The 15,258-nt window shown below is 44.6% G+C and overlaps 1 protein-coding gene across 1 annotated transcript; it reads left to right on the forward strand.

Moving 5' to 3' along the window:
• Positions 1–5,366: 5,366 nt before the first annotated feature.
• Positions 5,367–7,683, forward strand: ier5l (immediate early response 5-like). The gene has a single exon (XM_064943383.1). It carries the CDS (start codon positions 5,542–5,544, stop codon positions 6,460–6,462), a length of 921 nt encoding a protein of 306 aa, XP_064799455.1. The 5' UTR covers positions 5,367–5,541; the 3' UTR covers positions 6,463–7,683.
• The last annotated feature ends 7,575 nt before the right edge of the window (positions 7,684–15,258 follow it).

Consider the following 15,258-nt stretch of genomic DNA (forward strand, 5'->3'; position numbering starts at 1 on the left):
GACCAGGGCCCATAGGATAGTGTACTGGGCCCATAGGGCTCTGGTCAAAAAGTAGTGCACTAATAGTTAAAGGGGTGCCATTTGGAATGCAAGGTTGTTATAATCAAACTCAAGGGTGCCACCAATTAGTTTCAACAGTACAATTCATAGATTTGTGAAAGGTGCAGATATCTGAAACAACTTACTTTTTCAACTTATCTCATATAGAGAGTGGCATCTGAGAAGGTCGAGCACTAATAACATTAAATGTAGAGAACATGGAAAGCAGTTTGGACCTCTTGGCATAACGGTTTAGGTGTTGTGTTAACAGTTGACAGTTCCACTGCAAAAGTAGAAGTGTGCAATTTGGTATAGTAAAAACATGCACTCTTCCGAAGGGAATACTTTGGAGCAATTTAAAAGGAATATTTCATAGCAACAAGAAAACAGTGACTATCTTCATGTTTCCAAATAACTGACAGTCATATGGCAGGTTACTTATTTGTTGTTTTCAAATATGGTATGTTATCAATGTAGCCTGTTAACCTTGACAGTAAAGGATGACACTAGGTGTCTTTCATATACATTCATTAGGCCTTATTAGAACACCTACAGTAAAGCGGTACTGTTTATCTAACTATACATTCATTAGGCCTTATTAGAACACCTACAGTAAAGTGGTACTGTTTATCTAACTATACATTCATTAGGCCTTATTAGAACACCTACAGTAAAGCGGTACTGTTTATCTAACTATACATTCATTAGGCCTTATTAGAACACCTACAGTAAAGTGGTACTGTTTATCTAACTATACATTCATTAGGCCTTATTAGAACACCTACAGTAAAGTAGTACTGTTTATCTAACTATACATTCATTAGGCCTTATTAGAACACCTACAGTAAAGCGGTACTGTTTATCTAACTATACATTCATTAGGCCTTATTAGAACACCTACAGTAAAGTGGTACTGTTTATCTAACATTATACATTAAGTTGCTATTATAAACTGGGTGGTTCGAGCCCTGAATGCTGATTGGCTGAAAGCCGTGTTATATCAGACTGTATATCATGGGTATGACAAAACACGACGTTGTGTCGTGCCTAAGAACGGCACTTAGCCGTGGTATATTGGCCATATACCACACCTCCTCAGACCTTATTGCTTAATTATACATGTGTAGTAACAATGTAATTACACAAGTAAAAAATGTAATTAAAGTTTTGTTGCATAAGTCTAAAGCAAATAGACTTTGGCCATGTCCAAAAACAAGCCCGACCACTACCCCTATAGATTGGATAGGTGTGGGAACATCATGGCAAAATAGTATCGAGCAAAGTGGAGCTACATCCATAATGCTTACGCCGATCCAATTATTTCAGATCTACGTGGAGTACCTGTGGTGCAGGGGCTAGGGATATGGGTTGTTTCTGCTTATACAACGTGGATCTAATCCTGAATGCTGATTTGTTAAAACCACATTCCACACGGTGTCTATTCCACAACTTACCACCGGCTAAATCTATGACGTAAAAATGCCTATTTACTCTGTTCCATCTGACTGCGCAATCCACTGTCTCATCAGCCCAGCCAGGCAATTTATAAACTTGATAAACTTGAACCACCATAAATTAAATGTATAATAATCATGATATTTTATATTATTTGAAGATGAAGATGCTTTGGCAACACTTTTTAACATTGTCGTGAGCTTATAATGTCATATTATGATCTCATAATGCTCCTGACTAAATAGTAGCCATTTTGACTGAGTCACAAGACATTATAGATGCTTATAACATATCATAGTGCATTATACCCATTATACCTGTTATATGTAAAGTGTTAGTGATTTTTTCCCTAAGGATCATGTTATTGAGCTGCAACACTGCCAACAAAAAGCTATGATATCAGTTATTACAACACTTCAAATAATCACCAGAAATACATTGATTTGTGTGTCTGTCTGTGTGTGTGTATTGGGTCAGTGTAGTGGTGTTGTGTAGAGAAGTTTGGCAAGGTGTGATAATTGTACACTTTCTGTGATGGATTCCGTATCGAAAACACCCCCCCACAAACACACTCTGCCCCCCCCCCACACACAAAAAAACACACTCTGTCTCCCCCCCACACACTCTGTCTTTCTCTCCCCCACAACTTCTGTCTCCCCCACACACACACACACACTCTGTCTCCCCCCACACACTCTGACTTTCTCTCACACCACAACTTCTGTCTCCCCCCACACACACACACACTCTCTTTCTCCCCCCACTCACGCTCCCTCTCCTCCACACACGCTCTCTCTCTCTCTCTCTCACTCCCCCCACACACCGTCTCTTTCTCCCCCCACACACTGTCTCTCTCTCTCCCCACCACACACACACGCTCTCTCTCACCCCCACACACACACACGCGCTCTCTCTCCGTCCCACCCACACACACACTCTGTCTCTCCCCCCACATACGCTCTCTCTCCCCCCACACACATGCTGTCTCTCTCTCCCCCCACACACGCTCTCTCTCCTCCCCCCACACACACACGCTCTCTCTCCCCCCACACACACTCTGTCTCTCCCCCCCCCACTCACGCTCTCTCTCACCCCCACACACACACGCTCTCTCTCTCTCCGTCCCACCCACACACACTCTGTCTATATCCCCCCCACACGCTCTCTTCCCCCCACACACACACACGCTGTCTCTCTCTCCCCCCACACACGCTCTCTCCCCCCACACACACACACACTCTCTCTCCCCCCACACACATTCTCTCTCTCTCTCTCCCCAACACACTCTCTCTCTCTCCCCAACACACACCCTCTCTCTCCCCAACACACTCCCTCTCTCTCCCCAACACACTCTCTCTCTCTGCCCAACACACACACACACACACACACACACACACACTCCGTCTCTCTCCCCCCACACACACACACTCTCCCTCTCCCCACACACACTGTCTCTCTCTCTCCTCCCCACACACACTGTCTCTCTCCCTCTCCCCCCACACAGTCTCTCTCCCTCTCCCCCCACACACAGTCTCTCTCTCCCTCCCACACACATACTCTCCCTCCCACACACACATTCTCTCTCCCTCCCACACACACTCTCTCTCTCCCTCCCACACACACTCTCTCTCTCCCTCCCACACACACACACTCTCTCTCCCTCCCACACACACACATTCTCTCTCTCCCTCCCACACACACACTCTCTCTCTCTCCCACACACACACTCTCTCTCTCTCCCACACACACACACACACACTCTCTCGCTCTCCCCCACACACTCTCTCTCTCTCTCTCCCACACACACACTGTCTCTCTCTCTCCCCCCACACACAGTCTCTCTCCCTCTCCCCCCACACACAGTCTCTCTCCCTCTCCCCCCACACACACGCTCTCTCTCTCCCTCCCCCCCCACACACACACACACACACTCTCTCTCTATCCCACACACCACACATACCCCATCCCATTGTGGTTGGTAGGCTTATCACCATTCCAATTTGGTAGTCTGTCTTAGTTACACATGCAGTTATTGATTTCTTCCCTCCCTCCCCTATCTCAATGCATAGCTAAGAGAAGAGAAAGGCCCTGGGTTCTCAGGCATTGTTAAGATGCAGTGGCGTTACTCTCTCTGTCTGAGGAGGAGGAGCCGAGCAGGCAGCACCATCGGAGGCAGCGCTGCAATAGATCTGCTGTATCTGCATGATTCCCCCATCACTCCCCCTGCCCTTCCACACCACTTCCAAGCTGAGGTGGGGAGGGAGGGGGAGATAAGAGGTAGCTTGGTGAGGTGTGTCTAGGGGGTAGGGGGAGGTGCTATGTGTGTGTGTGTGTGTGTGTGTGTGTGTGTGAAGAGAGAGAGAGAGAGAGAGAGAGAGAGAGAGAGAGAGAGAGTGAATAAGGTGGGCCATTTTGAATTGATTTATGATATTGGGTAACACTATGTTACAGGTGTCACTGTTTGATATCGTCATTAATAAGCTATGAAAGCCTTTAGACAAAAAAAATGGGATCATGACCCTATTCATTGTCCAGGTGGGTAGTAGGCCTTTTTAAATGCCCACTGTTCCAATGGAAAATCCTATTTCTTTAAAAATAAACATGTTTGACATGAATGGGATGCAATACATAATATACAGCTTTCTGGTTTGATAATCATACATGCACTACATCGCATGCATGTTTTAATGAACACGAGATACATTGGCCAGACATGCATGAGACACAGAGATAATTAAGGTCACACGACATCCAAGACTAATGTAAGGATAGTGTAAAAAGAAAAGTTGTATATTTGATATTGAAGAAAGGCAGATCTTACTGCACATATTTTATTAATGTAAAGATAGCCGAAGACTGTGAGAAAAGATTCTCATTCTATAAAATAGAAAAGTATAGAAAATAATATAATAAAATAGAACAACTCTACTTTGTGCTTCCCTCTGATATAACTATTCTTAATACATGTCAATATATAAACTGAGATGGTACACAAGTAATAATATAATAAATAAGTAGAAATTGAATGTCAGTCTGCGGTTGTCTGAATCTTTATTGGCTTGTAATTTTAAAAAATGCACAGAGGTGGCTTGCAACATTATAATATTCATTATAATTTTATAAAAGCCATTTCAACGGCATGTACCATTATTTATTATAAGCTGGGTGGTTCGAGCCCTGAATGCTGATTGGCTGAAAGCTGAGGTATATCAGACTGTATACCACGGATATGACAAAACATGTATTTTTACTGCTCTAATTACATTGCTAACCAGTTTATAATAACAATAAGGCACCTCACCTTTGTGATATATGGCCAATATTCCACGGCTATGGCCCTTATTGCTATTATAACATTATAATAGAGATGCAGTATCACATGCATAGAGAAAAACAAAGTATTAATACAAATTAAAACAGATCAATTAACAATTAGTTAATCAATCAGATTAGAAATTAAGTATTTAATTATTCTAAACACTCATGTTAAGTTGCCTAGACTTTATTATTTGTTTGTGGAATAATTAAGATCTGAAACGAATTCATGATTTAAGATTCATGTACTAAATATTACTGGCATTTTTATATTTAGATAAATCTATGAGAAAATTGTAATTCTCATGTAGGCTTGTTACAGAGACACACGTAGGCTACTATTTGACCAGGCGCTCTAGCCCAGTGAGTCTCATGAGAGCATTCCAGTTTGGTAGTCAGTTTGGAATTTGAATAGCACAGAAGAACCGCCTCTGTCTGATTGGCCCTGAGCACCACACATGGGTGGAGTTTGCATGTCAATCAATAGGGAGGCCGGGTCCTCATTGGTGCAAGCGGAGATGGGCCGACTCCTCCTCGAAATATATATACTCTGGCTAAGTACCCCTAGCAAATGATTGCTTGCTCGCATACAGAGGGAAGCGGACAGCCGTGTTCAATGTTTCACTACCGAGCTGACTTAAGCCTTCGCCCCCGAACGAAATATCGTGACTTCCACTAAGAGAAAGTCGCTTTTCTGAGTCGGAGAGGAGCGGAAACGACTATATCACCACCATGATCAACACGATGGAGTGTGCAGTGGATGCACAAAGTCTCATCTCAATTTCCTTACGGAAGATTCACAACTCCAGGACGCAGAGAGGAGGCATCAAGCTGCACAAAAACCTCCTGGTCTCCTATGTACTGAGGAACGCCAGACAGGTCTACATGAACGAGAAGTACGCGGAGATCTACAGGATGCAGCAGTACGAGGAGGTGATGACCGTCTGCAACGAGATCCAGGAGTTAAACCCGCTGGATTTGGCCGAGGACTGCGAGGAGCAGAGCGGGGATTGCTGCGGCAACGATGGGGTGAGCGAACCGGCGAGTCTCTGCTGTGCGCTGCTGCCAGTAAGCCACCTAACAGCAGTGCAGTCAGCGCATATCCAAGCCCCATCCGCCTGCTCCGCGCCTCTCTCTCTCCAAAGCGACGAGGTCTGCAAGGAGACGGAGTCCTCGTTCTACCGGAGCTGTTGTGCGGAGGCTTACCCTGTATCGAATTGGGACTTTTCCACGGTGAACAACAACCTACACTGCAACAAAACGACAGTGCTCGATCTGGACACGCACGTAGTGACCACTGTGGAGAATGGGTACCTTCACCAGGACTGCTGCGCGTCGTTTCAACAGTGCTGCCAGGGCGCACAGTCCCCAGCCAAGAAACGCAAGGTTGACTTTGAATATTATATATCCGATATTGAGGAAGTACCGGATTTTACGCCATGTAAAAGGGCGAAATTCGAGGACTGTTCCTACGCAAATTCGGAACACTTGGACACGTCAAACATTTCCAATCTGATCTCGATTTTCGGCTCGGGGTTTTCGGGGCTGGTGAGCAGACAGGCGGACTTTGAGCAAGCCTTGAACGGACAGTTCTGTAGCAAACAAGCCCTAGCGAGCCTAGGGGCATGGACCAGAGCTATTGTAGCTTTTTGACTCCATGGTCAACTAGAATCAAACACTTTATGAAATTGTACAAAGTCTAAATCAAATTGACTTTATTTTTGCAAGAAATGCTATTTAAACATTGAACAGTTTTTGTTTGTTAACTCATTTCTACGGAGATATGGTTGTGCCACATGATGTACAGGCGTTTCCTTTTAAACCGAACATGTCTACATAACACATTTTTACATGGTAGTTGTGAATTTTTATCTAACGAAGTTGATTTCGTTGCCTTAAACCCAACGCATACTACTGCTAGCTATTGTTGCATACATTGAAAGTGGTTGAATGTCTCGCTCGCGGATTGTTTTGATTTGATCTCTCCTCCAGAACACTTTTGAACACAATGTATCGTTTTTAAGACGCTACACAAGTATTGTGACTGAATAGCAAGCATTTAATGTAGCCTCAGCTCCAGGCTAAATAGAAAAGTGTGCCCATGGATGGCTTTGCAACATGCTTTTGTTGTGCGTAGTGGTTTAATACGGTAAACAACTAACAAAAAGTTAACCATATGCTACACAAGTACTGTTGTGTTGTACTTGGTTTACTATATTGTATTTCTGGGTTGATATTTAAACCTTGGATATCGAAACTCATATTCTAAAGAGTCGGACACCAGTAGTAGGCTATGTTACATGGAAACTACATGGCACATTCTGACCACACATAAATTGACAGGTGAAGGCGCAATGGCTCAGACTTAAATTTCCCTCTCAAACTCGTGGGTGCATTCACTCTGAACCAGCTTTCTGCGTCTCTCTCTATTGATGTACTTGTTGTAGGCTACCCAACTTCCCACCTCATCTCTGATCAGAACCATTAATTCCTCCAAATCCCAGAATGCACGTGTAATCGAATCAATCCAGGTATTTTTTTTGACAGTTCGATCTGTTGAGCGTTCCCCCTGAACCTATAACAAAAAGTTACTGATCAAGCCTTCACAGTAATTCATGATGCCAACATGGCTTGGTTTTGTGAATTTTATTTTCAAAAATTTTAAGACCTTTTGTTCTAAAAAGGCAAGCTCATAATTTTGCCATACATCCACACATTATAAGCACTATGTGTACTGAAAAGATGTCTTTCACACGTCCTCTCCATATTTTGTTGCTATTCTTGTATTTTTGTGCATATTAAATTGTATATCACCGGGTAAAACTGTTTTAGAACATATTTGTTAAGAATTTATAATCTTAATAAAATTTTTAAAACAAATCCACTCCCTCCTTGATTTATTGTTTGAATGGCATGCTGCCCAAACTGTGATGAAGGCATATTTTGTCTCATATGTTTATTATTCCCTGAAACTAATCAGAGCCATAATCACCTGATGTTTGGGGGATTCTGTCCCTATTAAGACAGTCAATCACATGCTGCAATAAGGGAGAGATGTAGGCCTATTCTGCAACCAGTGTTACAAGAGAGGATTGGGGGCCTTCATTCTAGTGTTGCATACACCATTCAGTTCCTCTCCTCCACTGTGGGTAACTTAATAGATATGCAGATGTATCAACAGCAATTTTTAACACTTCCGCTAGATCAGAAAAACCTGGTTATTAACACAAAGACATCCATAATGTATTTTGGGCTACTACATTTCATTTATTGAGCTTCGTAGTCTAAAGACTACGTCTACGAGGCCTCTGCTTTTTGGACTAGGTTATTAACATTCAGGTTATTGATAAATGGTGTAAATCTAAAACAAAAGTAGCCTGTGAGTTGTGATACGATTCTAACAACCAATTACTTATCATTGTGTGGAGTGCAGCATTGTAATAACAATGCAGGATATATTTTGTATCTAATAGAGATGGTGTTAAAACTGGTCCACTTGAGAAAAGGCAGTGGTTAATTTCTAGACTGTCTACGTGTGCTTGGTTGCAGTGCGCGCTCTGGCTGACTGGGATTTTGCTGCGCGCTCTGAGCTTTTTTGCCAGGCATCCCCCCAAACTTGCAGTCGTGTTATCTCCGCTATATGCCACTTGGTGGTGTTCTTCAAAATCAATGAATGAAGGTATTAGAAAGCCTATGTAGCGGCACCTCAGGCTGACCTCGGCTTCGCTGCTCCCCCCCCTCGCCACCCTCCCCAACCTCATCCCTCCTCATTCATTCCGCTTCCCATCCCTCCTCCTCTCTCCCTGTCTCCCTCGTTTTTATTCCAACCCGAAACCTCTCGACTCTTCTCAATTTGAGATAGCCTACTGCGCTACGTCCAACACAAACGCAGCTATACCTTTAGCCTAGGCTACTCTTTCAAGTCTTGGTTGCCGGCACTGTTTTCAATTTGCCGTTTGTGCATAATTTGGTATAGGTAGGTCGTAAATAGAAAGCATCACTATGCGCGTCAGTTTTATTAGATTAGACTACTGTTTAGCATGATTTTAGGATACTACGACTAATAAAGATCAGAATGCGTTTTATAATAGGTAACAATTAATGTAGCCATTTTAGCCAAACGGGTAATGGAGATCTTATTGTGCTTTTTTAAATTCGCTCTCTAATTCGATTCTTATTTGGATCTTTTGGTCGTGGTAGAGGGGTTTCATCTCCAAAAAGCGATCTTGAAAATATTTTTATATAAAGCTTTAAAATGAGAGCGTTCTCCTCCCACTGTGACAAATGTTGTGGATTATGGTTCGTTTAGTGGTGTAGAGCGAGCTCCTCCGCGTGGATTCGAAATGAATAGCATCGGTCTCACAAATAATTCCAAAGACTGGTGCAGTCGGGAGAATGTGGTTTCACGTTACAATTTTGTAACAACACTCATTTATAGTGATAACTGGCTTCACTACAATAGCCGTATAACAAACACATTGAAAACTGCGTAACGTACGTAGTGCGCACTGGCCCTCGGCAAAATGTTGAGCAGTTGCTCCTGTCATACACACAAGTGCCTCTGTTCAGGCGGGTTCGTTCGTTTTGATAAGTTTATAGCCTATCATCAACAAGAGTATGCATCTAGTTTCTTTTAACCCATTGGAGTGACGCATGGTCTAAAAGCCCCTCCACGGTCCCCATCCTTATCTGCGTCGCCAGCGGTTGATGATCACAGCACAGCAGTCACTCCACGCATTTAAATTGGTGGGGGGCTGGGATGAATATAGGGTGATTCCGAACGATACGCTCAGTCTCCTCTCCTCCCTTTAATTAGGCAGCAGCAAGCAGCACTTTCAGGGGCCACTTTTTTTTGGAACGCGCTCTACCGATAGTGACGAGGCAGAAATTACGAATGGAATTTGCGTGGAGAATTCGGATCCACTGCAGAGAGAGCCCTATGAGTGTTGACATTTAACTACGACAATATGAATGTCTGGATTTATCTATTGATAGACCTATACAGTCGAAGTCGGAAGTTTACACACTTAGGTTGGAGTCATTAAAACTCGTTTTCAACCACTCCACAAATGTCTTGTTAACAAACTATAGTTTTGGCACATCGGTTCGGACATCTACTTTGTGCTTGGCACAAGTCATTGTTTACATATGATTTCACTTATAATTCACTGAATCACAATTCCAGTGGGTCAGAAGTTTACATACAAAGTTGCCTGTGCCTTTAAACAGCGTGGAAAATTCCAGAAAATTATGTCATGGCTTTAGAATCGTCTGATAAATTGGAGGTGTACCTGTGGATGTTTTTTAAGGCCTACCCAGGCCTCTTTGCTTGACATCATGGGAAAATCAAAAGAAATCAGCCAAGACCTCAGAAAAAATTGTAGACCTCCACAAGTCTGGCTCATCCTTGGGAACAATTTCCAAACGCTTGAAGGTACCACGTTCATCTGTACAAACAATAGTATGCAAGTAGAGACGCGTTCTGTCTCTTAGAGATGAACAGACTTTGGTGCAAAAAAATCCCAGAACAACAGCAAAGGACCTTGTGAAGATGCTGGATGAAACAGGTACAAAAGTATCTATATGCACAGTAAAACGAGTCCTATATCGACATAACCTGAAAGGCCGCTCAGCAAGGAAGAAGCCACTGCTCCAAAACAGCCATAAAAACGCCAGACTACGGTTTGCAACTGCACAAGGGGACAAAGATTGTACTTTTTGGAGAAATGTCCTCTGGTCTGATGAAACAAAAATTGAACTATTAATCCATGCTTTTGTCACTTCTAGGTTAGACCACTGCAATGCTCTACTTTCCCACTACCCGGATAAAGCACTAAATAAACTTCAGTTAGTGCTAAATACGGCTGCTAGAATCCTGACTAGAACCAACAAATTTGATCATATTACTCCAGTGCGAGCCTCCCTACACTGGCTTCCTGTCAAGGCAAGGGCTGATTTCAAGGTTTTACTGCTAACCCACAAAGCATTACATGGGCTTGCTCCTACATCTCTCTCTGATTTGGTCCTGCCGTACATACCTACATGTAACGGATGTGAAACGGCTAGCTTAGTTAGCGGTGCGCGCTAAATAGCGTTTCAATCGGTGACGTCACCTGCTCTGAGACCTTGAAGTAGTAGTTCCCCTTGCTCTGCAAGGGCCGCGGCTTTTGTGGAGCGATGGGTAACGATGCTTCGTGGGTGACTGGTGTTGATGTGTGCAGAGGGTCCCTGGTTCACGCCCGGGTATGGGCGAGGGGACGGTCTAAAGTTATGTTACATACACGTACGCTACGGTCACAAGAGGCAGGCCTCCTAATTGTCCCTATAATTTCTAAGCAAACAGCTGGAGGCAGGGCTTCCTCCTATAGAGCTCCATTTTTATGGAATGGTCTGCCTACCCATGTGAGAGATGCAAACTCGGGCTCAACCTTTAAGTCTTTACTGAAGACTCATCTCTTCAGTGGGTCATATGATTGAGTGTAGTCTGGCCCAGGAGTGTGAAGGTGAATGGAAAGGCTCTGGAGTAACGAACCGCCCTTGCTGTCTCTGCCTGGCCGGTTCCCCTCTTTCCACTGGGATTCTCTGCCTCTAACCCTATTGCAGGGGCTGAGTCACTGGCTTACTCGGGCCCTTTCATACCGTCCCTAGGAGGGGTGCGTCACTTGAGTGGGTTGAGTCACTGATGTGATCTTCCTGTCTGGGTTGGCGCCCCCCCCTTGGGTTGTGCCGTGGCGGAGATCTTTGTGGGCTATACTCGGCCTTGTCTCAGGATGGTAAGTTGGTGGTTGAAGATATCCCTCTAGTGGTGTGGGGGCTGTACTTTGGCAAAGTGGGTGGGGTTATATCCTTCCTGTTTGGCCCTGTCCGGGGGTATCATCGGATGGGGCCACAGTGTCTCCTGACCCCTCATGTCTCAGCCTCCAGTATTTATGCTGCAGTAGTTTGTGTCGGGGGATAGGCTCAGTTTGTTATATCTGGAGTACCTCTCCTGTCCTATCCGGTGTCCTGTGTGAATTTAAGTATGCCCTCTCTCATTCTCTCTCTCGGAGGACCTGAGCCCTAGGACCATGCCTCAGGACTACCTGACATGATGACTCCTTGCTGTCCCCAGTCCACCTGGTCGTTCGTGCTGCTGCTCCAGTTTCAATTGTTCTGCCTGTGATTATTATTATTATTTGACCATGCTGGTCATTTATGAACATTTGAACATCTTGGCCATGTTCTGTTATAATCTCCACCTGGCACAGCCAGAAGAGGACTGGCCACCCCACATAGCCTGGCTCCTCTCTAGGTTTCTTCCTAGGTTTTGGCCTATCTGGGGAGTTTTTCCTAGCCACCGTGCTTCTACACCTGCATTGCTTGCTGTTTGGGGTTTTAGGCTGGGTGTCTGTACAGCACTTTGAGATATCAGCTGATGTATGAAGGGCTATATAAATAAATTTGATTTGAACTGTTTGGCCATAATGACCATTGTTATGGAGGAAAAAGGGGGAGGCTTGCAAGCCGAAGAACACCATCCCAACTGTGAAGCACGGGGGTGGCAGCATCATGTTTGTGGGGGTGCTTTGCTGCAGGAGGGATTGGTGCACTTCACAAAATAGATGGCTACATGAGGCAGGAAAATTATGTGGCTGGATATATTGTAGCAACATCTCAAGACATCAGTCAGGAAGTTAAAGCTTGGTCGCAAATGGGTCATTGTCGCAAATGGACAATGACCCCAAGCATACTTCCAAAGTTGTGGCAAAATGGCTTTAAGGACAACAAAGTCAAGGTATTGGAGTGGCCATCACAAAGCCCTGATCTCAATCGCATAGAAAATTTGTGGGCAGAACTGAAAAAGCATGTGTGAGCAAGGAGGCCTACTAACCTGACTCAGTTACACCAGCTTTGTCAGGAGGAATAGGCCAAAATGTACCCAACTTATTGTGGGAAGCTTTTGGAAGGCTACCCGAAACATTTGACCCAAGGTAAACAATTTAAAGCCAATGCTACCAAATACTAATCGAGTGTACGTAAACTTCTGACCCACTGGGAATGTGATGAAAGAAATAAGTTTAAATATATTATTCTCTACTATTATTCTGACATTTCACATTCTTAAAATAAAGTGGTGAGCCAAACTTACCTAAAACAGGGAATTTTTACTAGGATTAAATGTCAGAAATTGTGAAAAACTGAGTTTAAATGAATTTGGCTAAGGTGTATGTAAACAAAAGGTTGGGTTTACAAACTAAGCTTTTCCTATCAGCACACTAACGACAGGATTTCACCTTATGTGTCCGGCGCCGACAGAGATGGCCACCTCGCTTCGCGTTCCTATGAAACTATGCAGTATTTTGTTTTTTTTAACGTACTATTTATTACATTGGTACCCCAGGTAATCTTAGGTTTTATAACATACAGTTGGGAGGAACTACTGGATATAAGAGCAACGTCAACTTACCATCATTACGACCAGGAATACAACTTTCCCGAAGCGGATCCTGTGTTTTGCCCACCACCCAGGACAATGGATCGGATACCAGCCGGCAATCCAATACAACGACACCGTAAAAGGGGCAGAAGAAGCGGTCTTCTGGTAAGGCTCCGGAGACGGGAACATCGCGCACGGCTCCCGAGCTTACTACTCGTCAATGTCCAGTCTCTTGACAACAAGGTTGATGAAATCCGAGCAAGGGTAGCATTCCAGAGAGACATCAGAGACTGTAACATTCTTTGCTTCACAGAAACATGACTCACTCGAGACACGCTATCGGAGTTGGTACAGCCAGCTGGTTTCTTCACGCATCGTGCTGACAGAAACAAACATCTTTCTGGTAAGAAGAGGGGCGCGGGGGTATGCCTTATGATTAACAAGACGTGGTGTGATAACAACAACATACAGGAACTCAAGTCCTTCTGTTCACCTGACTTAGAATTCCTCACAATCAAATGCCGACCGCATTTTCTACCAAGAGAATTCTCTTCGATTACAATCACAGCCGCATATATTCTCCCCACATATCCTGAGGCTGCATTCATTGTAGCTGGGGATTTTAACAAGGCTAATCTGAAAACAAGACTCCCTAAATTCTATCAGCATATCGATTGTGCTACCAGGGCTGGTAAAACCCTGGAACATTGTTATTCTAACTTCCGCGACGCATATAAGGCCCTCCCCCGCCCTCCTTTCGGAAAAGCTGACCACGGCTCCATTTTGTTGCTTCCAGCCTATAGACAGAAACTAAAACAGGAAGCTCCTGCTCTCAGGTCTGTTCAACACTGGTCCGACCAATCTGATTCCACGCTTTAAGATTGCTTCCATCACGTGGATTGGGATATGTTCCGCATTGCGTCAAACAACAATTTTGACAAATACGCTGATTCGGTGAGCGAGTTCATTGGCGATGTCGTACCCACAGCAACTATTTAAAAAATTCCCAAACCAGAAACCGTGGATTGATGGCAGCATTCGCGCGAAACTGAAAGCGCGAACCACTGCTTTTAACCAGGGCAAGGTGACCGGAAACATGACCGAATACAAACAGTGTAGCTATTCCCTCCGCAAGGCAATCAAACAAGCTAAGCGTCAGTATAGAGACAAAGAGTCACAATTCAACGGCTCAGACACAAGAGGTATGTGGCAGGGTCTATAGTTAATCACGGATTACAAAAAAGAAAAACAGCCCCGTCGTGGACCAGGATGTCTTGCTCCCAGACAGACTAAACAACTTCTTTGCTCGCTTTGAGGACAATACAGTGCCACTGACACGGCCCGCTATCAAAACCTGCAGACTCTCCTTCACTACAGCCGACGTGAGTAAAACATTTAAATGTGTTAACCCTTGCAAGGACGCAGGCCCAGACAGCATCCCCAGCCACGTCCTCAGAGCATGGGCAGACCAGCTGGCTGGTGTGTTTACGGACATATTCAATCAATCCTAATCACAGTCTGCTGTTCCCACATGCTTCAAGAGGGTCCCCATTGTTCCTGTTCCCAAGAAAGCTAAGGTAACGGAGCTAAACGACTACCGCCCCGTAGCACTCACTTCCGTCATCATGAAGTGCTTTGAGAGACTAGTCAAGGACCATATCACCTCAACCCTACCTGACACCCTAGATCTACTCCAATTTGCTTACCGCCCAATTAGGTCCACAATTGACGCAATCGCAACCACACTGCGCTAACCCATCTGGACAAGAGGAATACCTATGTGAGAATGTTGTTCATCGACTACAGCTCAGCATAACGCCATAGTACCCTCCAAACTGGTCATCAAGCTCGAGACCCTGGGTCTCGACCCCGCCCTGTGCAACTGGGTACTGGAATTCCTGACGGGCCGCCCCCAGGTGGTGAGGGTAGGTAACAACATCTCCACCCTGCTGATCCTCAACACTTGGGCCCCACAAGGGTGCGTTCTGAGCCCTTCCTGTACTCCCTGTTCACCCACGACTGTGTGGCCACGC

The sequence above is a fragment of the Oncorhynchus masou genome, chromosome 28 (genome assembly GCF_036934945.1).
Source record: "Oncorhynchus masou masou isolate Uvic2021 chromosome 28, UVic_Omas_1.1, whole genome shotgun sequence".
Lineage (NCBI taxonomy): Eukaryota > Metazoa > Chordata > Actinopteri > Salmoniformes > Salmonidae > Oncorhynchus > Oncorhynchus masou.

What these genes read in the sequence shown, in the direction of transcription:
- ier5l (XM_064943383.1), top strand. Translation starts at nt 5,542, where the DNA reads ATGATCAACACGATGGAGTGTGCAGTGGATGCACAAAGTCTCATCTCA.